Source organism: Pan paniscus, chromosome 1 (genome assembly GCF_029289425.2).
Source record: "Pan paniscus chromosome 1, NHGRI_mPanPan1-v2.0_pri, whole genome shotgun sequence".
NCBI lineage: Eukaryota > Metazoa > Chordata > Mammalia > Primates > Hominidae > Pan > Pan paniscus.
In genome coordinates, this window is record NC_073249.2 from 208,220,530 (window position 1) to 208,241,912 (window position 21,383).

The window sequence follows — 21,383 nt, forward strand, 5'->3', positions numbered from 1 at the left end:
CCCTAAGTGGGAGGACTGAGGGCTGCTCTGAGAAAGGTTGGGTTGGATCCATATCTGCCTCCCAGAGCCAGGCACTTCCTGGGTGCTTGGAAAACGTGCGCTGAATAATTGAGTGAGCTGTTATTGACCCGATCCGATTTATCTCTGCATCGTTGCCATGTGGAATAAATGTGTACTGACTGCATAAATGCGTGAATGGATGAGGAATGCTGTCCTGCCAAGAAGGTCCTCATGGATCCTCAGAGAGGCCCCAAGTCCTGTGACTGATTCATCTCTGCCTTCACCCGAGCAGCCAGGGTGAAGGATGGATACTCCTGTTAGCCCAAAATTGGTCATGAACCAAAAAAAAAAAAAAAAAAAAGAAAGAAAGAAAAAAGAAAGCACTGATGGGTGGGAGTCCTTAGGTTATTTTTAGCTGCAGTCGACTCAGGCTGAACTTTGAACTAGTGTCTGTTCTCCAGGCCACACTCAGACTGATGGATGGACAGCTGGGCCAGTGCTTGGAGACTTCCAGGCACAGGGAAAGCCGTGGGGGCATGTGATCCTGAGGTCACAGTGGGCATCTGGGCCTCTGCCCTGTGGAAGGAGGAGGGAGGCCTGCAGGATCTCTGACTCTGACATTTCCTGGGAGGGAACGGAGAAAGGAGAACTGGCCGCTACTACATTTATTTATATATTTTGAGATGGAGTCTTGCTCTCTTGCCCAGGCTGGAGTGCAGTGGCACGATCTGGGCTCACTGCTACCTCTACCTCCCAGGTTCAAGTGATTCTCCTGCCTCAGCCTCCTGAGTAGCTGGGTGTATAGGCGCGTGCCACCACGTCTGGCTAATTTTTTTGTATTTTTAGTAGAGATGGTGTTTTGCCATGTTGGCCAGGCTGGTCTCGAACTCCTGACCTCAAGCAATCCGCCCACCTCAGCCTCCCAAAGTGCTGGGATTACAGGCGTGAGCCACTGCAACCAGCCTACTACGTTTTAACCTGGGGATGGAATATGGTGCTGTGTATTCCTCCAGCAGTTGCTGAGTACCTGGGCCAGTCCCCGAGGCTGTGATTTTTGGGGGCATCTGGGAGCCCATTTGTCTCTGAAAGCCTGATCTACTGAAATAGTATTCTGAGACCTTTACAATTTTCTTTGGAAAGCAAGAGCAGGAGGGGTGAGGAAAGGCCAACACTTGTAATCCTCCTGATGGCCCTGCAAGGTGCATCATGTCAACCTTAAATAGTGAGATTCAGAAAGAAGGATTAAGTAGTTTATTCGAGCTCAGAACTTGAGGATGGCCACCGGGGAGCATAGATTCAAGTTACCTCGAATATACACTCCGATTAGCTGCAGTAACAAGTGGGATTTTAAGGTGCGGAGGAAAGAGGCAGTTTCTAAGTCATTTACCAAAAATTTATATTAAAATAATATAAGCTACTGGCCGGGCACGGTGGCTCACGCCTGTAATCCCAGCACTTTGGGAGGCCAAGGCGGGTGGATCGCTTGAGGTCAGGAGTTCGAGACCAGCCTGGCCAACATGGTGAAACCCCATCTCTACTAAAAATACAAAAAATGAGCTGGGTGTGGTGGCGGGCACCTGTAATCCCAGCTACTTGGGAGGCTGAGGCAGGAGAATTGCTTGAACTCGGGAGGCGGAGGTTGCAGTGAGCTGAGATCGCACCACTGCACTCGAGCCTGGGTGACAGAGTAAGACTCCGACTCAAAAAAGAAAAAAAAAAAGCTACTGATTGGCTGTGCATTGTTCTTTGTGTGATGCTTTCCAGGATCATGAAGTTAATGGATGAGGCAGCTAGTCAGAAACAAAATGCCTTGAAATAATTGCCATCGGGTGTGGATGCAAAGGGCATGACTCAGGTCCCGTATTCGTGTCTCCCTGGGCCTGATACATTTTGCATACTTCACATAGCTCACACTGCTCTGAGCTATTTTTCTCTTTTCGGTAGTATTGTCCCCATTTTCCAGGTGAGGAAACAGGCTCGCAGACTTTCTAAGAATGCACTGAGGTCATGGAGCAGGTGTGAGCTTTGCCTCCAGATTTGTCCACTTAAGGGGCCTGTGCTTTTCCCATCCACTGGGACCTGGGCTCCAAAGAGGGGCTGGGACAGACTCAGTTATTTGGAGTCCCGCTTCTGGGCTGAAAGAGTCGATGGTATATCTGGCTCACCATCTTTGGTGGGTGTGGTGCTGTTGAGGCCTGGAGCGCAGCTTGAATGCAGGGTCAGGAGCTTAGCTGAGGTCCCTGTCAGAAGCTTCCAGATGGTCCCAGGGGATTGACACTGCCTTGCCCCTTCCTGAGGGACTGTGGAGACTCGTGGCTGCCTCTCCATTCTTCTCATGATGGTAGATGGGAGAGGGCCGTGCAGATTTTAACGTATTTATCGTTATCTAATCTCCATAGTAACCCCATGAAGGGGTGTCAGTGTTTTACGGAGGGAAACTGGCTTCAAGACATGTGACTTGCCCAAGGTCACACAGCTAGTGGGAGGCAGAGTGGGGGTGGGGAGTGCAGAGCTACCGGCTCAGGGTGGAGGTTGGTGGGGAGGGGAGGGGAGGGGAGAGAAGGTCCTATGTGCTCACTTTACCTGTCAGGATCTTGGGTGCCCTGCCCCTGCCTCTCCCTCTCCTTCTACCACGCAGGCCCCTCTCAGCCCCTCCCTCTGCCTCCTTCTACCTGGGATGCTCTTCCCAGCTCCTCTCAAGCCTTCTTTAAGTCCCTCTCAGGGTCACCTCCTCAGAGAGGCCTTCACTGACCACCCTGGCTGAAGCAGCCCTATTCTCCCCCTTGTTTGCCATGCTCACCATCTGCGGTTACCTTATTTCCTGACCAGGCCTCACACTGAAGGTCACCTGTGTGCAGCCAGGGGCCTCGCTGTCTCTGTCACTGCTTTATCTCCAGGGTCTGAGATGGCACCAGAGACCCAGCAGGTCCTCAGTCAACCTCAAGTCAAGTGGAATGAACACAGGGCCTGGCCACACTCCTTTGGTTTTGTGTCCTTCCTTCAGGCCTCCCAGGCTGGGTCTTTGAGCCCCAGACTCCTTCTGGCCCCCGACACTCATAGCCGGGCCAGTCTGTCTCCCATAGGGCAAAAACAATCTCACAGAACACTAGCCTCAGGCCACGTCCCTCTGAGACCATGATCAGATGAGACACAATAAGCCCTCTTCCTGATTTTTTTTTTTTTTCCTTGAGATGGAATCTTGCTCTGTCATCCAGGCTGGAGTGCAGTGGCGTGATCTCAGCTCACTGCAACCTCTGCCTCCCGGGTTCATGTGATTCTTCTGCCTCAGCCTCCCAAGTAGCTGGGAGTACAGGAGTGGGCCACTACGCCCAGCTAATTTTTGTATTTTTAGTAGAGACGGGGTTTTACCATATTGGCCAGGCTGGTCTCACACTCCTGACCTCAAGTGATCCGCCCACCTTGGCCTCCCAAACTCCTGTGATTACAGGTGTGAGCCACCATGCCCGGCCTTCTCTTCATGATTTTTGTCTAAGCACGGACAAAAACAAGGTCTCTGTGCCACCCACAAAGCTCTGCACATCTTGGTAAATGTTCCTTTTTTCCCAGTCAGCCTCACCCCCACTTTCTGATGGCAGCCAATCCAGAGCTAACCGTGGCTTCCTTAAACCCTCCCCAAGTCACCCTGCCAAACCCCATGGGTTTCCTAACAGCATCTTACTGAGATGCCCTGTGGTTCCCTACGCTGTGTGTTTTCCCTCATTGCGCCGATCAGTGAACCCCACCTGTGCACTTCCAGCTGTTCGGGTTGTCGGGGCCATTGACACCAGAGAGAGATGGTATCTGGGCCTTCTGGACTCAAGTGCAGGTTTCCCCTACTCTTGATCTTGAACTAGTCATTTTCCTTTTAGGACCGAAATGACCTTATTTCTGTAGAGAGGTGGCTGGTGAGGCCCGTCCTATGCCATGGTAGATGGGAAGTTTGTCAATTTCAAGTGCCCTTTGGGCATTAGTTGACTTTGTCATCATCATTCTTCTCATTTACAGAGGGGGAAGCAGGCCTGAAGGGGAAGGCCCACAGCTGGGAGGTGGCAGGGCTGAGGCTCCAGCTCTGGAATGACTGACCCCAGCGTCCTAGCTTTGAGCCACCTGAGCTCCCACCTTGTGACCCTCAGATGTGGTGGGGTGGTGGAAAGAGGTCAGAGGATTTGAGCAAGGAGTTCTTGAGACTCGGTGTCCTGGAATCAGGCACCTCACCCCCAGGGCCAGCCCTCCTGGGGCTGTGAGCTGAGCTCAGGGCAGCCCTCCAAGTTCATGGTCCACATCTTGGACATTCCTGCCCACCCGGAGATCTCAGCCCTTTGTGCCAAGGGGATCTCAGCTAGTTCACATTCTGAGACTGTGTTCTGGAATGTGCTGCCCTTTCAGCTTAGAGAGAGAAGGAGCTTGGGTCTTTTTGGGATAAAGCCTGCCTTGTGGGAGAAGAAAGGGAGAGTAACGCTTTGCATGTGCAAAATACTTAAACGTGGTTTTGCATCTGTGTGTTTAAACTTCAAACAACTGCGTGAGTTCGGTGCGATTATTCTTACTTGATAGACGTAGAACCACGCTCACAGGAGGCAACTCACAGGCTCAAGGACACACAACCGTGGGACTGGGACTTGAACCTTGGGTTGTGGACCCCCAAGGTGGGTTTTTGTTGTTGTTTTGAGATGGAGTTTTTCGCTCTCTCACCCAGGCTGGAGTGCAGTGGCACGATCTCGGCTCACTGCAACCTCTGCCTCCTGCGTTCAAGCAATTCTCTGGCCTCAGCCTCCTGAGTAGCTCAGACTACAGGCACACATGCCACCACACCTGGCTAACGTTTAAAATATTTTTAGTAGAGACGGGATTTCACCGTGTTGGCCAGGCTGGTCTCGAACTCCTGACCTCAAGTGATTTGCCCGCCTTGGTCTCCCAAAGTGCTGGGATTACAGGTGTGAGCCACCATGCCCAGCCCAAGGTGGGGTTTTGACCCCCCACTTTCTAGTTGCATTGGATTTCAGGCTCTGGGTGCCCACCTAGGACCCCCTGTCGGAGGTAGAGGGGCTGGGGTCTGGTGGTGGGGCCACTGCTGACCTCTCTGCCTCTGACCCCTGCCCTTGTGTTCCAGGCTGCGGTGGAAGCACACCTCCTCCCTGAAGGTGGCCAACGAGCCCGTCTTAGCCTTCACGCAGGGCAGCCCTGAGCGAGATGCCCTGCAAAAGGTAATGGGAGGGTGGGAGGCACCCGAGAGGTGCAGGGCATGGAGCAGAGGCCATCCCCAGCAGCCCTGAGATAGCGCTCCATGCCTGCAGCCATCACCCGCTTCTACCCTTGCTCCCAGCCTTGGGAGGAAGCCTGGGAGGGCTGTGGGTCTGGAGTGTGGGAACAGCTGGGAGGACCAGGGTGGCAGCCTGGAGCTACTCTGGGGCTTCTCAGGCCAGGTCAGATGTCATAAACCTAGTTGTTTTGTACTTAAACATGTTTTCCAATTAATTGCCGGCATTTTAAAGATCATGAGATTTCATAAAAGTTTCAGGTGCAGTTTTTTTATCTCTGTGTCATGGGTAGACCTCACCTTCCTGCAGGGTGACAATGGCTGGAGCAGAGTCCGGCTGTCCCCGAGGGCAGCACATGTTCTCTGATGGCCACCGACCTGGCCTGGCCCCCTTCTCATTTCTGTATTGCCTGGGCACCTCCGTCTGTGGACTCTGCGTTAGGGTTTTAGATGGGAGGAAGCGAGGAAGGCGGTGACCATACCCACTCTTGTCCCTTTCCCCAGGCCTTGAAGGACCTGAAGGGCCGGATGGAAGCCATCCCATGCGTGGTGGGGGATGAGGAGGTGTGGACTTCGGACGTGCAGTACCAAGTGTCGGTATGTCCAGCGGGTGGGCAGGGCTCAGCCCCTCCCCTGAATATGTGACCTCTTTCTCTGACAGCTCGTAAGCTTATAATGTGTGGGCTCTGACTTCAAGGCCTTTATAGTGCCCCTCCCCACCCCAGATTTTGAATTCTGTGGACCAGTAAAACTCCCAAAGCAAAGGACGGCACCCACACTGCATCCAGCCCATAGCGGCATCCTGTGTCTGGGCAAGAAAGGCCATGAGGGGGCCACACAGCATCTTCTGTTATTCCTCATAGATTTCTTGCCAAGGGGGTTTGGGAGCTAATGACAAAAAGCTGGGCCCCGGGCCCCGAGCACCTCAGATGGCATTGGCCTAAGAAGCCCCCATGCTTGGAGTTTATCCATCCAGGAACTGGCATGCACTTTACGTGGGCCAGGAAACTCATAGGTCTGTGATTTGAGGGAGAGTAAAAGGTCAGCCCTTTTGCAAACAGGGCAAGCACATTCTGGCTCTGTCTGGCTGAAACCCTGGGCAGACGTGTGCAGGGGGAGGGGTGACTGAGGGGGAGGACCCAGGTCCCCCACTGTGAAGGTTCCCAGGACAGCCTGGGGCAGGAGTTGACCACAGCGGTGTCCTGGAGCTCTAGTTGCTGGGTCAGGACTACCTGGAGCTGTCCAAGCGTGGCCTGGGGTCTGCAGGCATTGGCCAGGTCACTCTGTCTGTCACTGGGTGTGTGTGCAGGTGCCAGCTGACAGCAGCACCTGCCACCCAGCTCCCTGGTTGTCTCTGTAGCTGCCTAGAGCTTGCCCTCACCTGTAGCTCCGCAGGCGTCTGAGGCTGCATGGCAGCTGGGATTTTTCCAGGCAGCGAGGCTCCGGCATTCTGATAAGCCCCTGGGTGGATACTGCTGATTTTCATTTCCCACATTGCCTCGCCGACCTGGCTGGAGGTTCTGGCCATGTGCTGATCACTGTGGCACCAGACATTTGGGGTTCTGGGGCATGTGAGGGCAGGATCTATGTTTGCCAGGACATAGTGCTGACGGGGCTCTGCAGTCCACTGGGGCCCAGGTTGCAGCCACCTTCTCTGCCCTTAAGCATCACAGGCCAATCTCAGGTGTGGCCCGAATACAGAGTGACTGTGCCAAGCTTTAACATGAAGGAGAATGGTCACTTTCTACTCAAGCCTAGACCAGCGCTGGCCAGTAGAATTTCCTGCAGTGAGGACAGAAATGTTCCAGATCTGCATTGTCCGTTCCAGCAGCCATGAGCCGCCACGTGTGGTTGTCGAGCACGTGAAATGTGGCTCGTGGCTACTCTTTTAGACAGGAAAGCTCCAATAACCCACCAGAAGACGGATAGGTAGCAAAAGTGTCAGCTATTACGATATAAACTATCTTGCCAGCCCTAGGAAGGAAAGAAGTGAAATTTCTCCCTGCTTCATTGGTCATGCTAGCGTTCACCACTGCCGGGCATTAGGTTTTGAAGGGAAGACAGGGGTTAAAGAAAGACACACACACACAGAGAGGGCAGCTGAAACAGCAACACCAGTATATTGCAGAAACCTGAGGAAGTGGGGGACCAGCTTAATGCCAGGGCCCACCGCTGCTTACAGGCTGAGGTACTCATCGGTATGGCTGAGACGGGTCTGGGCAGTATGGCTTGCTGCCTGGCAGGATATTGATAAGATGTTGTTGTGATCAGGTGGTTTGGCCCTCTCCGGTGGGATGTCATCGTGGTGTTCCTTGTACCTTTACCCAGCAAGATATGATAGGGATGGGTTTTTTTTCTGAGACGGAGTCTCGCTCTGTCGCCCAGGCTGGAGTGCAGTGGCGCGATCTCGGCTCACTGCAAGCTCCGCCTCCCAGGTTCATGCCATTCTCCTGCCTCAGCCTCCCCAGTAGCTGGGATTACAGGCATCCGCCACCACGGCCAGCTAATTTTTTGTATTTTTAGTAGAGACAGGGTTTCACCATGTTAGCCAGGATGGTCTCGATCTCCTGACCTCGTGATCCGCCCGCCTTGGCCTCCCAAAGTGCTGGGATCACAGGTGTGAGCCACCGCGCCCGGCCGATAGGGAAGTTTCTTTAGGTGGGCCTTCGTCCGCCTTGCGGTCAGGCGGCTGAGCCGGATGGTTCTCATGGCCTGAGCTCCTGTGAAATGTTTCACTTGGACCAAGGTCTGCAAAATAGCGGGGAGCTGACAAAATGGTGCGGTTTGGACCAACACCAGGTTGTGTTTATAAATGTTTGTTGAGGATCTTCCTATTTAGATTAGTAAATCTGGGGCTTGGGAAACAATTGCTCTGCCCATGATGGCTTTGGGGCAGGGCGGAAGTCCCAAGCATGTCACAACACCGGTGCATTCTTTTGGGCCTCACCTGGTTTTGTTGCCCATAGTCGCAGCCTCATACTGGACCAAAGAATTTTCATCCATGATCCCCTTTGGTTCTCCTGTCCATGCTAAGAGACAGGGAGGGCAGTCCCCATTTCCTAGATGAAGAGACTTAGGGAAGGAAGTGAGCTTACCTGGGGCCCCACAGCTAGTAGGTGGCAGAGCCAGGATTCGAACCCATGTCTCTCTGACCACAAAGGTCCGTGCTTTCCTGGAAAGACCCTGGGGTCTATGCCTTTCTCCTGGACCCTGAGCCTTCTGGAGAAGGAGCCATGTCTTACTCATGGTATAGCGGGTACACCAGCACCCTTAACAGGGAGCAACCTGTGGGCCGGGCACTGGGGAGGGTTTCATGGGAGCGGGGGAGGGGGGACAGCAGGCGTGTCCAGGACTTTCCTGGAAAACCGGCTCTGAGTCCAGTCCTCTTCATCCTTATCCTGGCACCTCCCTCCCGGGCAAGGACCTCACTCTTCTCTCCTTTCAGCCTTTTAACCATGGACATAAGGTGGCCAAGTTCTGTTATGCAGACAAGGTGAGTGAGCCTGTGTGCCTGGTGACCTGGGGTTAGGGTTGCTGCCCCTGCTCTGCCCTGCCAGCTGCTGATATGGCGGGGGCAGGGGGCATCAGTTGCTGTGTCCTTCTTTGGCCATGGTGGGTAGGTGGGCAGGGGGTGGCTGACACTGAGGGAGTCCCTGGGTGATGTCTTTGACTGGGCCAGGCATGCAAAGGTTAACTTGAGCCAAACACAAGCTGCCTCAGCCAGGGCTGAGACATTCCCAGACATGCCCATTGTGGTGGGGCAGACCTTGGACTGGGGAGGAGGTGGATTCTGGAAGGCTGAGTCAGGGCAATTGGAGACACCATCGATGGAAAGCTAGGCCAAGAATTGGCACTGGAAAGGGCCAGCAGGAGGGGCTGGGGTGGCTGGGGGTCCAGGAACTGGCATTGTGTGGCGATGAGGGCAGTTGGGGTCTGGGAGGCCAGCAGCAGAGCCGTGTCTCAGGCTCCAGTTGACCTCAAGTTTCTGGATGGTGGGTTAAGGGGCACCAGGTCCCAAGAATAAGGTAAGGTTTTGATTAGACCATGAGAGAAAGTGGAGCCAGTGTTAACAGCTGCGGGACTCAGTGCCAAGGCCTCGGAGAGCTGACCAACCTGGCCGGGCCCTTCAGGCTTCAGACTGGCAGCCACTACAGGCTCTGATGGGACGCTGTTGTTGGCAGCTATGGTGGCAGGGGGCTGAGGGCCCAGGGAGACAGGCATTGTCCCCGGATGGAAGAGAGTGGGCCTTCCAGGTCTCTCCTCCCTCGCTCACTCCCCAGGGCCTTTCCTGCTGCAGGTGGCAGTCCCCAACCTCTCCCTCTCCCTTTAGAGCCTGCTCAACAAAGCCATTGAGGCTGCTCTGGCTGCCCGGAAAGAGTGGGACCTGAAGCCTATTGCAGACCGGGCCCAGATCTTCCTGAAGGCGGCAGACATGCTGAGTGGGCCGCGCAGGGCTGAGATCCTCGCCAAGACCATGGTGGGACAGGTGAGGTGCTGGTGGGCCCCGGTGGGTGGGGCGGGGTGGGGTGGGAGTCAGGTGTGCCCTACCCATGGCAGCAGACATCAGCTGAAGCGCTTCTGGGTCCCAAGCCCTTTTGGGGACCCAGAGATGTCCTCAAGGGACAAGGCCTAGGAGCTGGGATGGATGATCACAGATTATTAGGCGAGACAGATTGTGCAGAGCCCGTGTGTCCTGCCTCGGAAATGTCCCCTCTCCTCCATCCCTCTGTCCTCGCTCCTAGGCCTTTGTCATGCTTTGCCTGGACTGGTGGTGGCCTGCACTGTCTCCCTGCCTCCTAGCTTGGTCAGCCCCTCGCCGCCCTCAGAGTGGTCTTTCCAATACCTCCAGGATGTTACTCCTGGCTTATGACCCACCCAGACCTCTCCACCACTGAGAGGCAAGTCCCAAGACCTGAGCCCCATACCCAGGGCCCTTCTGCCCACCTCAATCCAGCTCGCCCACTGCTCTGCATTTCCCTGCCAAGCTGTCCTGCCCATAGTGTAGCCATTTGGCACTTAGCAGGACTCCCCGGCCATGGCAGGCATCCTCTCTGCCTCTGCCCACGTGTCCTCCTGCCTGGAATGCCTGCTGTCTCTTCTGTGCTCAGTGAACTCTTACCTCCTGGTCCAGCCCAGATGTCACCCCCTCCGTGAGACTTCCTGAGCCTTCTCCAGCCGAAAGGACTATTCCTGCCTCTGTTTCCCCAGAGCATGTTGTTCCTGCATCAGTTATAGGTCAGATTGCACTGGAGTGTATTGAGTTCCTAGGTACTGCCCCTTTACAAGCTTTTTGGACATAGTAAACATGTCTTGACATTCTCGGTCTTTTTCTGGGCTTTGCATGATACCTTTCAGGAGGCATAGCAAGCCCCTGATCAATGGTTTTCTCTGCACAGAGCTGGCGTGACAGCTCCTCACCCTGCTAAATGCAAGTTGAGTGAGGAGTGGCTCTAGCAGGCAGAGTGTGCGGGGGACAGGAGTCGAGGGAGAAAGGGTTATTTCACCACCTCCAGGACCTGAGCCCTACGCTGCCAACTAACCTGGGTTCCTGAAGGGTAAACTGCAGGAGCCAGAACCCAGGCTGCTTTCTGGATCAGGCATTTGCCACTGCCTGCTCCTCGGTCCCCATGGTGAGCGCCCCCTCTGCTGCACAGAGCTGGTATGACAGCCCCTCATCCTGCTAAATGCCTTCTTAGATTGGCTCAGCAGCCCTCTGGGGTGGGCGTCAGCTCTGCGTGTTCCTGGTGAGCCGCACGTTGCTGGGAAGACAGTCTAGGATCAGTTTAGGCTTTCTCTGTATTTGGCCTAAGACTCAGGAACTTCTAGGAAGCAAGGTACACATCTTAGCTCAGCTTCATGGGCTGTGTGTCTCTAATAGGTCGTGCACCTGCCAGTGACCTTGGGTGCCAAGAGGAAGCCATGTCAATCTGGAAAAGCCCCGTTCTTGGCTGTCCACAGTTCTTTTCCCCACAGCTCACATTTGCTGTTATTAAGAATTGACGGTTTAAGGGAATCACAGTCACTCGCCTCTTGGTTTTTGGCCCAAACTAACCAGCAAGGCCGAACATCATTCCTGGGGAAGGAGCCATCCACCTCCCACACACCGAGTCTCTCTCCTGGTTTTCCAGTGACCAATCTCCAGCTCATGCTAATCTGCCCTTCTGTCTGGAAGGCTCTGATCCTGAATTTAGTCTGAGGCTTGACCGTAGATCCTTTGCCATGCACCACCATTCAGAGTTGCTATGAAATGAAGACAGTGCATGGGAAGTACCTGGCCTGCTACAGAGGATCACTAAAATTCTTCTGATCCCCGTCCAGCCCAGAGGGCCGGCTACAGGAGGTGCTAGCTCAGGGGCTTGAGAATCCTTTCCCCCTCAGCCCCTGGGATGGGACCTGGTGAGCCCTCCAAATGTTTCCTGGTCCCTCCTGGGGCCCGGCTCAGTGCTCGCTTTGGGCACAGCGTCAGATGTGAGAAGAGGATGGACAGGAGGCTGTTGGCTGCTCCTGACCCCCGGCCCTCTGCCTTGCAGGGTAAGACTGTGATCCAAGCGGAGATTGACGCTGCAGCGGAACTCATCGACTTCTTCCGGTTCAACGCCAAGTATGCGGTGGAGCTGGAGGGGCAGCAGCCCATCAGCGTGCCCCCGAGCACCAACAGCACGGTGTACCGGGGTCTGGAGGTACCTGCAGGAGGCAGTGGGCAAGCAGGCGGGGCAGCCCAATGCCATGGGCCTGATCTCACCACTGCCTCCTTCCCCAGGGCTTCGTGGCGGCCATCTCGCCCTTTAACTTCACTGCAATCGGCGGCAACCTGGCGGGGGCACCGGCCCTGATGGTGAGATGTGGGCACAGGTGGGACAGCGGCAGCTGGTTGTCCTCCTGGTCCCAACAGACAGACAGAGGCCACCCCGAGCCCCTCGGGTCTCAGCCTAGTCATGGGGAGAGGCACAGAAGGTGGAGGCAGCTTGGGGCTGTGGGTAGGCTTTGGGACCAGAGACCCAGTTTGAATCCCAGCGTCGTGCCTCTCTGCCTGGGAGACCCTGGCAATCCCTGAACTTCTCTGAGGCACAGTTTCCTCATCTGCAAAGTGGAAATAATAGGAAAGCCTCCATGACTAGGTTGTGAGGCTCAAATGAGACACATCCAGCAGCAGGCAGGGCTGGCCCGGAGCTGGCTGAGTGTTGGTGGCTCTGTTGATGATCATTACCGCCGACCTTCAGTGCTCACCACGTGCCTGCTGCTGTCAAGCACGGCATGGAGATGATCTCATTTCATCCTCTCAGCAGCTTCGAGAGGGAGTTGTGACTCTGCCTCTTTGCCAGATGACAAAACTGAGACACACAGCCGTGACTTACTTGGCAAGACTGAGTGACTAGTAAATAAATGATGGAGCAGAGAAAGATTTGGATGTAGTCTCTCTCGGGGTTGATGGTATTCAAGTCACTCCTCTGCCATTATCGGAGTGAGGTTGGCTATTACCGGATGAAGTCCCAGGCCTGTGGGGGAGGCGCAGCCCAGCTCCCAGACAGCCTGGGTGGGACAGGTCCACATAGTTGTCGGGAACCCCGAGCCCCAGACAGGGGCACTGGATGCTGATGCCGGAGTGTGTACTAGGGACATGGATGGGGACGTCCTCATGCATCTGTGCACAGACAAACACGGTGCATGGCCAGGCGCCCACGTGCCTGGCTGCTGCACATGCCTGACCCAGGACATGTGCTGAGAGAGCCCATGTGTACTTGCCCCGCCGCGCCCGGTGAGCACTCAGTGACTCTAGCAGTAAGAACAGACCTGCCCAGGTGATGGCAGGACCGGTTGGTGCAGGCTTCTGGGGAAAGGGAGCCTTGGCCAGAGCGTGGGGCAGATTGGGCTGTGCCGTGGCCTCCTTGGCAGGGACTTTTGGAGATAGGGCCAGACGCCTTGGAGGAGTGGGGTCGGGTAGGGGATGTCCTGGTTGGCACAGAGTCTGGTGGTTCCAGGTGAGGGACGACCATGCTGTAGGGTAGGGTGGGGTGGGGGTTGGGGGCTGGTGGCGCCATCCTCATGCATCACTGAAACACCTCCCGGGCAGGGCAACGTGGTCCTATGGAAGCCCAGTGACACTGCCATGCTGGCCAGCTATGCTGTCTACTGCATCCTTCGGGAGGCTGGCCTGCCCCCCAACATCATCCAGTTTGTGCCAGCTGATGGGCCCCTATTTGGGGACACTGTCACCAGCTCAGAGCACCTCTGTGGCATCAACTTCACAGGCAGTGTGCCGTAAGTCCCCGGGGATGGTGTAGGCTGTGGTGGCTAGGGGACGTTCACAGGCAACCCTGCTCACCTGCTGTCTGCCTGGGGATGGGGCTGTGAACCCAGGGGTCATGCACGGACCCTACTCCCTTACTTGCTGTGTGGCTATGAGTGAGCCACTTCACCTCTCTGAGCTTCCATTTCTTCACCTGTACAGGGAGTGATTATCCTTAATTTGCAGTCATTGCAAGGATTAAACATGTTAATGAACAGGAAAGAGCTTCGCAGACTGGAAGTGCACCCTACAGCTGTGGGTAATATTGATTTCAGTGCTACCTCTGCTACTGGAAAGGGCACAGGGGAGCACAGAATGAATTGGAGGAGTCAGGAAGCCTTCCTGGAGGAGGTGACATCTAAGCAGAGGAGTTGGCCAGGCAGAGGGGAAGAGGCAGGAGAAGAATATATATGTTGGGAGAGGGAATAGCACATACAATGTTGTCAAGCCAAAAACATGTGCTCTGGGGCATGGCAGGATCCTGTGTGGCTGGAGTGTGGAGTTTGGGGGCGACAGGGCAAGAGAGTGAGGGCAGGGCATGGTTTGAGTTGAGGTAGGGGAGGCAGGCCGCTACCTGATCTCGACCATCCATGCATTCACTGGCTGAGCAGGAAATTTGGAGCTCACACTAAGGCTCAGTGGTGAGCACACACCAGGGACAAGGTCCTGGCTCTCAGGCTGGAGGTGGCGGCGGGGAGTGGTTCAGTGACCATAAGATACTTAGGAGTCTGCAAAGGTGTCTGGCCTTTATCCTGAAGGTGATGGGAGCCATGGAAGGCTTCAAGCAGGGAGAGTGGCTGAGTCAGAGTTCTGTGTCAGGCAGAGATTGCAAATAATGGCCCCCAAATTGGATCTGGCAAGAGGCTCTACTTTCTTTGACTCCTAACAGTGATGGCCCAACTTTGTATAATTGGGACAATTTCATAGATAAATCCAAATATTGGCCTGTCTTGGTCCCCTGGACCTGGATACTCTGATCTTGCATTTCCTGGTGGTACCACTGGCTGGAAGTGGGTGGGTGCCCTCTGGCTCCCTGCATACCTGATCCACGCTGTTTCCTTTCCCTGCTGGCTCCTCTGGGCCCCTGTGTTTGCACCCTCATTCTCAGTGATCTCTCTGTGACCTGATGCAGGAGACTGGCCAGGAACTGTTGACCTCCAGGGAGGGGTGGTAGGGGCTTGAACCAGGGGAGAGATGGGGGATATGGAGAAGGGGGCAGGTTCAGGTGAGAAGGATGCAGGGAGGCACAGTGGCCATTGCCTGTCCTGGAGTTGGGGTTGGGGTGCGTGTGGGGATGAGGGGGCTTGTCAGCGAGAATGTTCAAGATGGGCACCTGGGAGGGCGAGCGGGCTCGGGGGAAGATGAATCTCCTGTTGGTCACTTCAGGTGTTATCTGGGTGGAAATGCCTGGAGGCAGCCAGACGCCCAGGTCTGCAGCTCAGGGTCCTTCTTACCTCCTCTTCCAGGCCCCAGGCTCTGCCACCCCCTTCCCCGCAGCTTTGCTGGGGGTGGGAGTGGGTGGTGGCAGCGTTAGAACTGCTGAGAAGGGCCGTTTTCCAAAAGGCCTGCTCTGCCAACCACGGGCCCCTGGGCTCCCCGCCTATCAGCGGGCGGAGCGGGCCTGGCCCCCATTCTCCACGCTCTGATGAGCAGCGGCCTTAAAGGTGGGAAGGCCATAAATTAGTGTTAGCTACTGTGTCGCTGGCTCCCGGGTGATTAGCATTTTTATTGTTTTGTGGTGCTGAGGTTGGTCACACTTGGAGCCTGGGGAGGAGGCGAGGCCCTCCAGGGTGGCAGCTTCGGGCGGGGCCTGAGCTCCCTCTCCCAGGACTCTCCTCGGTTTGGCCTCTCAGGCCTTGGCGCTGGGCTTGGGGGGGATCCTTCGCAGACCACAGCGGGGTCTGTTCCCTGCCAGGTACCTGCAGTGTGCCCAGCATGTCTTAAGCACATGCCTCACACTTGAACTTATCACAAAGCAACCCTGCCAGGTCAGGATTGTTCTCCCTGTTTCCCAGATGAGGTGCAGAATTCGAGGCTCAGAGAGGTTAAGTAATGAACCCAGGATCACACAGCCCTTAGTGTCCTCCTGGCTGCAGAACAAGGACCTCCTCTGCAGCATCTTGCTGCCTAGCCCCCCCGTTGCCCGCTCCCCGTAGTCTTGGAATGCAGCCTGTTCCCAGCCGCCATCCCCGACTTGGCTCCCACCTCCTGCTGGGCTGCCCCCGGCAATGCTCCTCCCTGGGCTTTTCCGCCCCCTTCCTCTGGCCTGGCTCCCTGAACCCCACCCTTTCTCCTGTGGTTCCAGCACCTTCAAACACCTGTGGAAGCAGGTGGCCCAGAACCTGGACCGGTTCCACACCTTCCCACGCCTGGCTGGAGGTAAGGCCTGCCTCACCTCCTCCTCCCCTGTGGCCCCAGGGACCCCTCCCCTGGCCATTATGAAAGAGGAGGGAGGTAGAGGGGATCCAGCCACAAGTCAGGTGGATGAACCATTTCAGGCACCAGCACTGCCCAGTAGAACTTTTTGTGATGAGGGATGCGTCCAGTACCTTCACTCTCCAATATGCAGCCACCAGCCACACATGGCCATGGAGCCCTTGAAGGGTGGCCTGTGTGACTGAGGAACTGCATTATCTAGTTTTCTTTCATTTTAATTAAGTTAAATCTTAGTAGCCAGTCGTGGCTGGTGGCTGCCGTGTCGGGCAATGCAGCTGTAAGCGGAGGCAAGTGCAAATGCAGAGACCAGAAGTGGGAATGAACTTGTATTTGAAGAAACAAAGCAAGGCCCATGAGTAGGGAGGGAGGAGGGCTGGTAGGAGAAGATGGGCTGAGACGTAGGCAGGGCTGGACCTTGTTGGCATATTAAAGTTTTCCCACAAAGAAACAGTTTCATGGTCAAGGAAATTTGGCATGTGTGGTGTTAAAGCAAAATGGACTCCTCCCGTGCAGAACTTCTCAGAGCCTTGAATGCTCTAATACGCATGGCACATCTTCAAGGACAAGGTCTGCCATGTAGTGTTTCCCACACTCATTGGGCCATGGAACCCGGTTTCTGCAAAGACCCCCATGGACCAAGTGTTTTGTGGAGCACATTTTGGGAATGTGCTGAGGCCTAGAGGGAGGGAGAGCTGCAGCCAGCACGTGACCAGCAGAGCTGGGACCGGTGGTCCAGCATGTTTCTCTGTGGCGTGAATTGGGGCCCACTGGGGGGTCTGGACCCTGTTCCTGGACTGGTGGGAGTTTGGATGGGGGTGTCAGGGAAGGTGAGCGCTCCTCAGGGTCAGCTGTGTGGCTTTCTGCTCTCAGAGCCTCCTTCCCTGCCTCCCTGAGGGAGAGAGGCCGCTGGTTACCACTTTCCAACCTGGAGCAGGTGACTTCATCTCTCTGTTCCTCAGTTTTCTTGGCTTGAAATTGGGGATAGTAATGGGAGGTTGTTGTGAGGCTTTGGTCAGACAAAGCCCAGGGTACTTCGTCCAGAGTTGGGCAGCTGTTAAGTGCTTTCAGCTGCTGTTAGCTGCTGCTTCCCACGGAGGGAGGAAACTGAGGCCGGGAGAGTGAAGTGACCTGTCTGAAGCTCCCTCCCACTGGGGAAATGGGGGAGTGGTTTCCAGCACGGGTGGGGAGGAGGGGCCCAACCCTGGCAGCCGACATAGGGTAGGCTCCAATGTCCCTCGTGGACGAGGGCTCAGGAGAACCTCACAAAAAGCTGTGCCCACTTCTGGGAATGGCTGGCTCTCGGGGGCCTTGGGTTCTCATCTGTCCTCTGCTGTTGTGTTGGGTAGTTTCAGTTTTCCCATCAGTGTAATGGGGCTGTTGGACCTGATCACCTCTGATGCCCTTCACCCCTCCCTGGGCCTCAGTTTCCTCATCTGTGGAGTGGGAGAATGGGCCTGGCCCGTGGGTCTCTGGGATGTTGGCCAGCGCTCACTCTGAGCCTCCTCCCGCTCTGGGCTGCTCCGTGCTCGTGTTGGTCCCGGGCCATGGATGGCGTAGGTGGTGCTTTGGGCCCCTGGGCAACTGGGGGAGCCAGCTCCTCTGGTCATTTCCCCACCCCCGACCCCTGTAGAGTGCGGCGGAAAGAACTTCCACTTCGTGCACCGCTCGGCCGACGTGGAGAGCGTGGTGAGCGGGACCCTCCGCTCAGCCTTCGAGTACGGTGGCCAGAAGTGTTCCGCCTGCTCGCGTCTCTACGTGCCGCACTCGCTGTGGCCGCAGATCAAAGGGCGGCTGCTGGAGGAGCACAGTCGGATCAAAGTGGGCGACGTGAGTGGCACCGTCACCCCCGCCGCGGCCCAGCGGGGGGCTGATGGGATTGGGTCCCTGGGAGGCTCCTCTGCAGCCGGGGCTGGGGTGTGCGGGGAGGGGTCTCCCTTTGTCTCGGCCTGCAGTGACTCATCTCTTCTGGCGCCTCCCTTGCCTCCAGCCTGCAGAGGATTTTGGGACCTTCTTCTCTGCAGTGATTGATGCCAAGGTACGGGGTGGGAAGTGGGCGTTCCTGGGTGGGGGCAAGCCCTGGAGTGGGTGGAAGAGGGAGGAAGAGATACAGGGTACCCTGACCCAGGGCATGACCCAGCCCCACTACTTTGATCAAGGCAGCTCAGCAGCCACACACGCACCTCCAGCTTCAGAAAGGGCAGAATCAGCCGTAGCCAGACAAGAGCTCATCTTGCGGCCACCCTGGAACCAGGCTCAGCGAGCTCCTAATAGCATTTGCATGAGTGCATGTACACGTGTGTTTGTGAATGTGTTCATATAGGGCTCCGTGTGGCTCCACATGTAGGTCTTTCCATATAAACACGTACATATCCATTTGCACATAAGCACACACATGCATATGTCAATAAGTCCACCCACACGCATGTACATGGAGAAGGCATGCAGATCCCTACATGCTTAGACATGTGACCATGCATATGCCTATATATGCATTGATTGATGTGTGTCTATGTTTATATGCGAGTGCACCTGTAGTACTAACACACGTACACTTGTGTGTGTACACACACACACACACACAGTGTGCATGTCTGTCCTTGTCTCTGCTGTGGCTCAGCCAGACCCTGGCTTTTGCCCTTGGCGTCCCCTACCCCTGCCCCTGTTTCAGGAGTTGGGCCCTTCAGGTGCAGGTGTTTCGGGGTGAGTGTGTTGTGGGGGCTGCCGCAGGGATGCCTTCCCAGCCTCTTAGACCTCCCTCCTCCCTGCCCACCCCAGTCCTTTGCCCGTATCAAGAAGTGGCTGGAGCATGCGCGCTCCTCACCCAGCCTCACCATCCTGGCCGGGGGCAAGTGTGATGACTCCGTGGGCTACTTTGTGGAGCCCTGCATCGTGGAGAGCAAGGACCCTCAGGAGCCCATCATGAAGGAGGTGACTGGGGTGGGCAGCCTGGGGTCCAGAGGAGGACAGTCCCACTGGAGCACAGCACACACACAGTTCTCCTGGAGACATTCTCCCATTTCACAGATGAGGCCCTAAAGGGAGACCCTAAAAGGGAATGCCTCCGACCGGGAGAGAGTAGAGCCAGTTTGAGCTCAGGCTGCCTAACTCCAAATCCGGGGCTGTGTCCTTGAACCTGGCTGGGGTCTGAGCATTTCCAGTGCCCTCAGCAACCACGTCCACTGCAGCCATCATAATGGCTGACACTGATAGACTTTTACTGTGGGGCCAGCTGTGGCTGAGCACTTGGCTGAGATGACGTGGGTGTTACTGTTCCCATTTTACAGATGAGAAACTGAGGTCAAGGCACTTGCCCAAGTTGGTAGTGCTGGGCTGGAGTGTGCCTGAGAAGATCTTCCCCCCAGCCCCTTGGTGGCAGAGGGAACCATGAACCCTTCTGGAGGGAATGGTATCTCTGGGCAACTCTCATGCCAGCTGCTGCTGGAAGCCTCTGGGACCTGGACCCTTAGTTCTCCGGGTGTGGGTTTGGCAGGGAGAGCCAGAAAATGTTTGCATCTTTTGCCGGCTTGTGGTGGGATGGACAGGACAGGGAGCTGGGCACGTTGCTGTCCTGGAGGGAACCCAGGAGGAGGCGGCACCTGACCCTTCTTGCAGACACTGAAGTGTAAACTGAGGCCCAGGGACTGGGGAGAGGGTGAGCCAGAGCAGGGGCACTGGGAGGGCTCAGGGCCCTGGTCCCTGGTCCCGTGGAGGGTCTGACGCTGGGGCCTCTCTCCTAGGAGATCTTCGGGCCTGTACTGTCTGTGTACGTCTACCCCGACGACAAGTACAAGGAGACGCTGCAGCTGGTTGACAGCACCACCAGCTATGGCCTCACGGGGGCAGTGTTCTCCCAGGATAAGTGAGTGGCCAGGCCGCAGCCCTGGTGCTGTGCTCCGGGTGTCCTGTCCGTGTCCCCATCCCCACCTCCTGGACGTGGTTCCCAGTAATAATGCTGCCCCTACCTTCTCTCTGTCCCCTCCCCTCAGCCCAGACAGGCAGCCAGGGCTCGCCACATGGGCCCACAGCAGCAGGCTCTTTGTTGCCAGTACTGGTGGTGCCGGTGCCAGGGCGCCACTGGGGACCAGTGGATCTGAACCTCTAGGGGCAGGGCCAGGAATTGGTGTCTTCGACTGGCTCTGCGGGATCTGGTGTTGCCCCACTGAGTGAGGTGATTGTCCCATGCTACAAAGCAGGGCAGGCCAGGGGCTGCAGAGGCAGGATTCGAACCTGGGTCACATGAGGCTAAACTTGAGGCTTCGCCTCTTCTTTCCTCCATGGCACTGGTTGCCCCCATGTCTGCCTCTATGAGAAAGTGGAGGTGAGCTTGGAGAGGGAGGAAGGGTATGGGCCTGGGAGCTGGAGTTTCCCCTGCTCCTGAGGGACAGGAACACTGGACCAGGACAGGCCACTCCCTTCAACTTCGCAGTAGCCCTGTAATGAGGCGTGCCAAGCCCCTCCCCAGAGGAGGAAGCTGGGCTCAGAGACTGGGTAACCTGACCGAAGGCCCACAGCCAACAGCTGGCCAGCATCCCTCATCCCTGACTCGGCCTCGTGTTGAACCTGGAAAGCCAGTGTGGGCTGGAGCAGGGGTGTTGAGGCTGGAGCTGGGGCTGGAGGGGAGATGAGCTGGTTGCTCTGTCACCACTGCTCTGCTTTGTAGGGACGTCGTGCAGGAGGCCACAAAGGTGCTGAGGAATGCTGCCGGCAACTTCTACATCAACGACAAGTCCACTGGCTCGATAGTGGGCCAGCAGCCCTTTGGGGGGGCCCGAGCCTCTGGTGAGTGGGTCCCCCTTCCCACAGGGGAGCTGAGTTCCTGGTGGGAGACCCTAGATGTTACATCTCGAGGGGCTTCAGAGTAATAGGAAGGATACCATTTACTGAGCACTTATTGTGGGCCAAGCAAGTGCAGTAGCTCAGGGTCCTTTCAGCAAACTCGTGAGCAAAGGGACTATTCTTCCCATTTTACAGAGGAGGAAACTGAGGCTCCAGGCCACATGACCCTGGTGGGATTGTAATTTTGGCTCCAGCAGCCGCACTTTCTGCACCATAGCCAGTGTCCCTTAAGTCCAACAACCTCTACTTCACAATGGGAAACTGAGGCTCAGAAGGAGCAACGGCTTGCCAAAGGTGACTGCTCCTGAGTGGCAGAGCCAGGGCTGAACCCAGGCGTGCTGGGGTTTCCCACACCGACCAGTTCTCCAGCTCTTGATGGATGCTGGCTGGGTGTCCTACAGTTTAACTTGATGCTCACTGCCTGGGGTTAGTGCAGACCCCACAGGTTAAGAACTCAGTCCCGTAAGACTGACCCCCCAACTTCAGATGCCAATCACAAGTACTGGGACCCCAGGTTACCCACACCTTGTCTGACTTTGCGACGCATTAGAAGCTCCCATGATGCCC

At 56.1% G+C, this 21,383-nt stretch overlaps 1 protein-coding gene across 1 annotated transcript in view; it reads left to right on the plus strand.

Moving 5' to 3' along the window:
- ALDH4A1 (aldehyde dehydrogenase 4 family member A1) overlaps window positions 1-21,383 on the plus strand; it is a 31,319-nt gene that overhangs the window by 7,545 nt on the left and 2,391 nt on the right. The window contains exons 2-14 of the mRNA XM_003814434.6: window positions 5,111-5,204; window positions 5,762-5,854; window positions 8,703-8,750; window positions 9,588-9,743; window positions 11,788-11,937; window positions 12,018-12,092; window positions 13,329-13,516; window positions 15,850-15,923; window positions 17,611-17,807; window positions 17,968-18,015; window positions 18,756-18,908; window positions 19,718-19,839; window positions 20,641-20,759. Coding sequence (XP_003814482.1) covers window positions 5,111-5,204; window positions 5,762-5,854; window positions 8,703-8,750; window positions 9,588-9,743; window positions 11,788-11,937; window positions 12,018-12,092; window positions 13,329-13,516; window positions 15,850-15,923; window positions 17,611-17,807; window positions 17,968-18,015; window positions 18,756-18,908; window positions 19,718-19,839; window positions 20,641-20,759 — 1,517 coding nt within the window. The remainder of the gene's footprint in view (window positions 1-5,110; window positions 5,205-5,761; window positions 5,855-8,702; window positions 8,751-9,587; window positions 9,744-11,787; window positions 11,938-12,017; window positions 12,093-13,328; window positions 13,517-15,849; window positions 15,924-17,610; window positions 17,808-17,967; window positions 18,016-18,755; window positions 18,909-19,717; window positions 19,840-20,640; window positions 20,760-21,383) is intronic.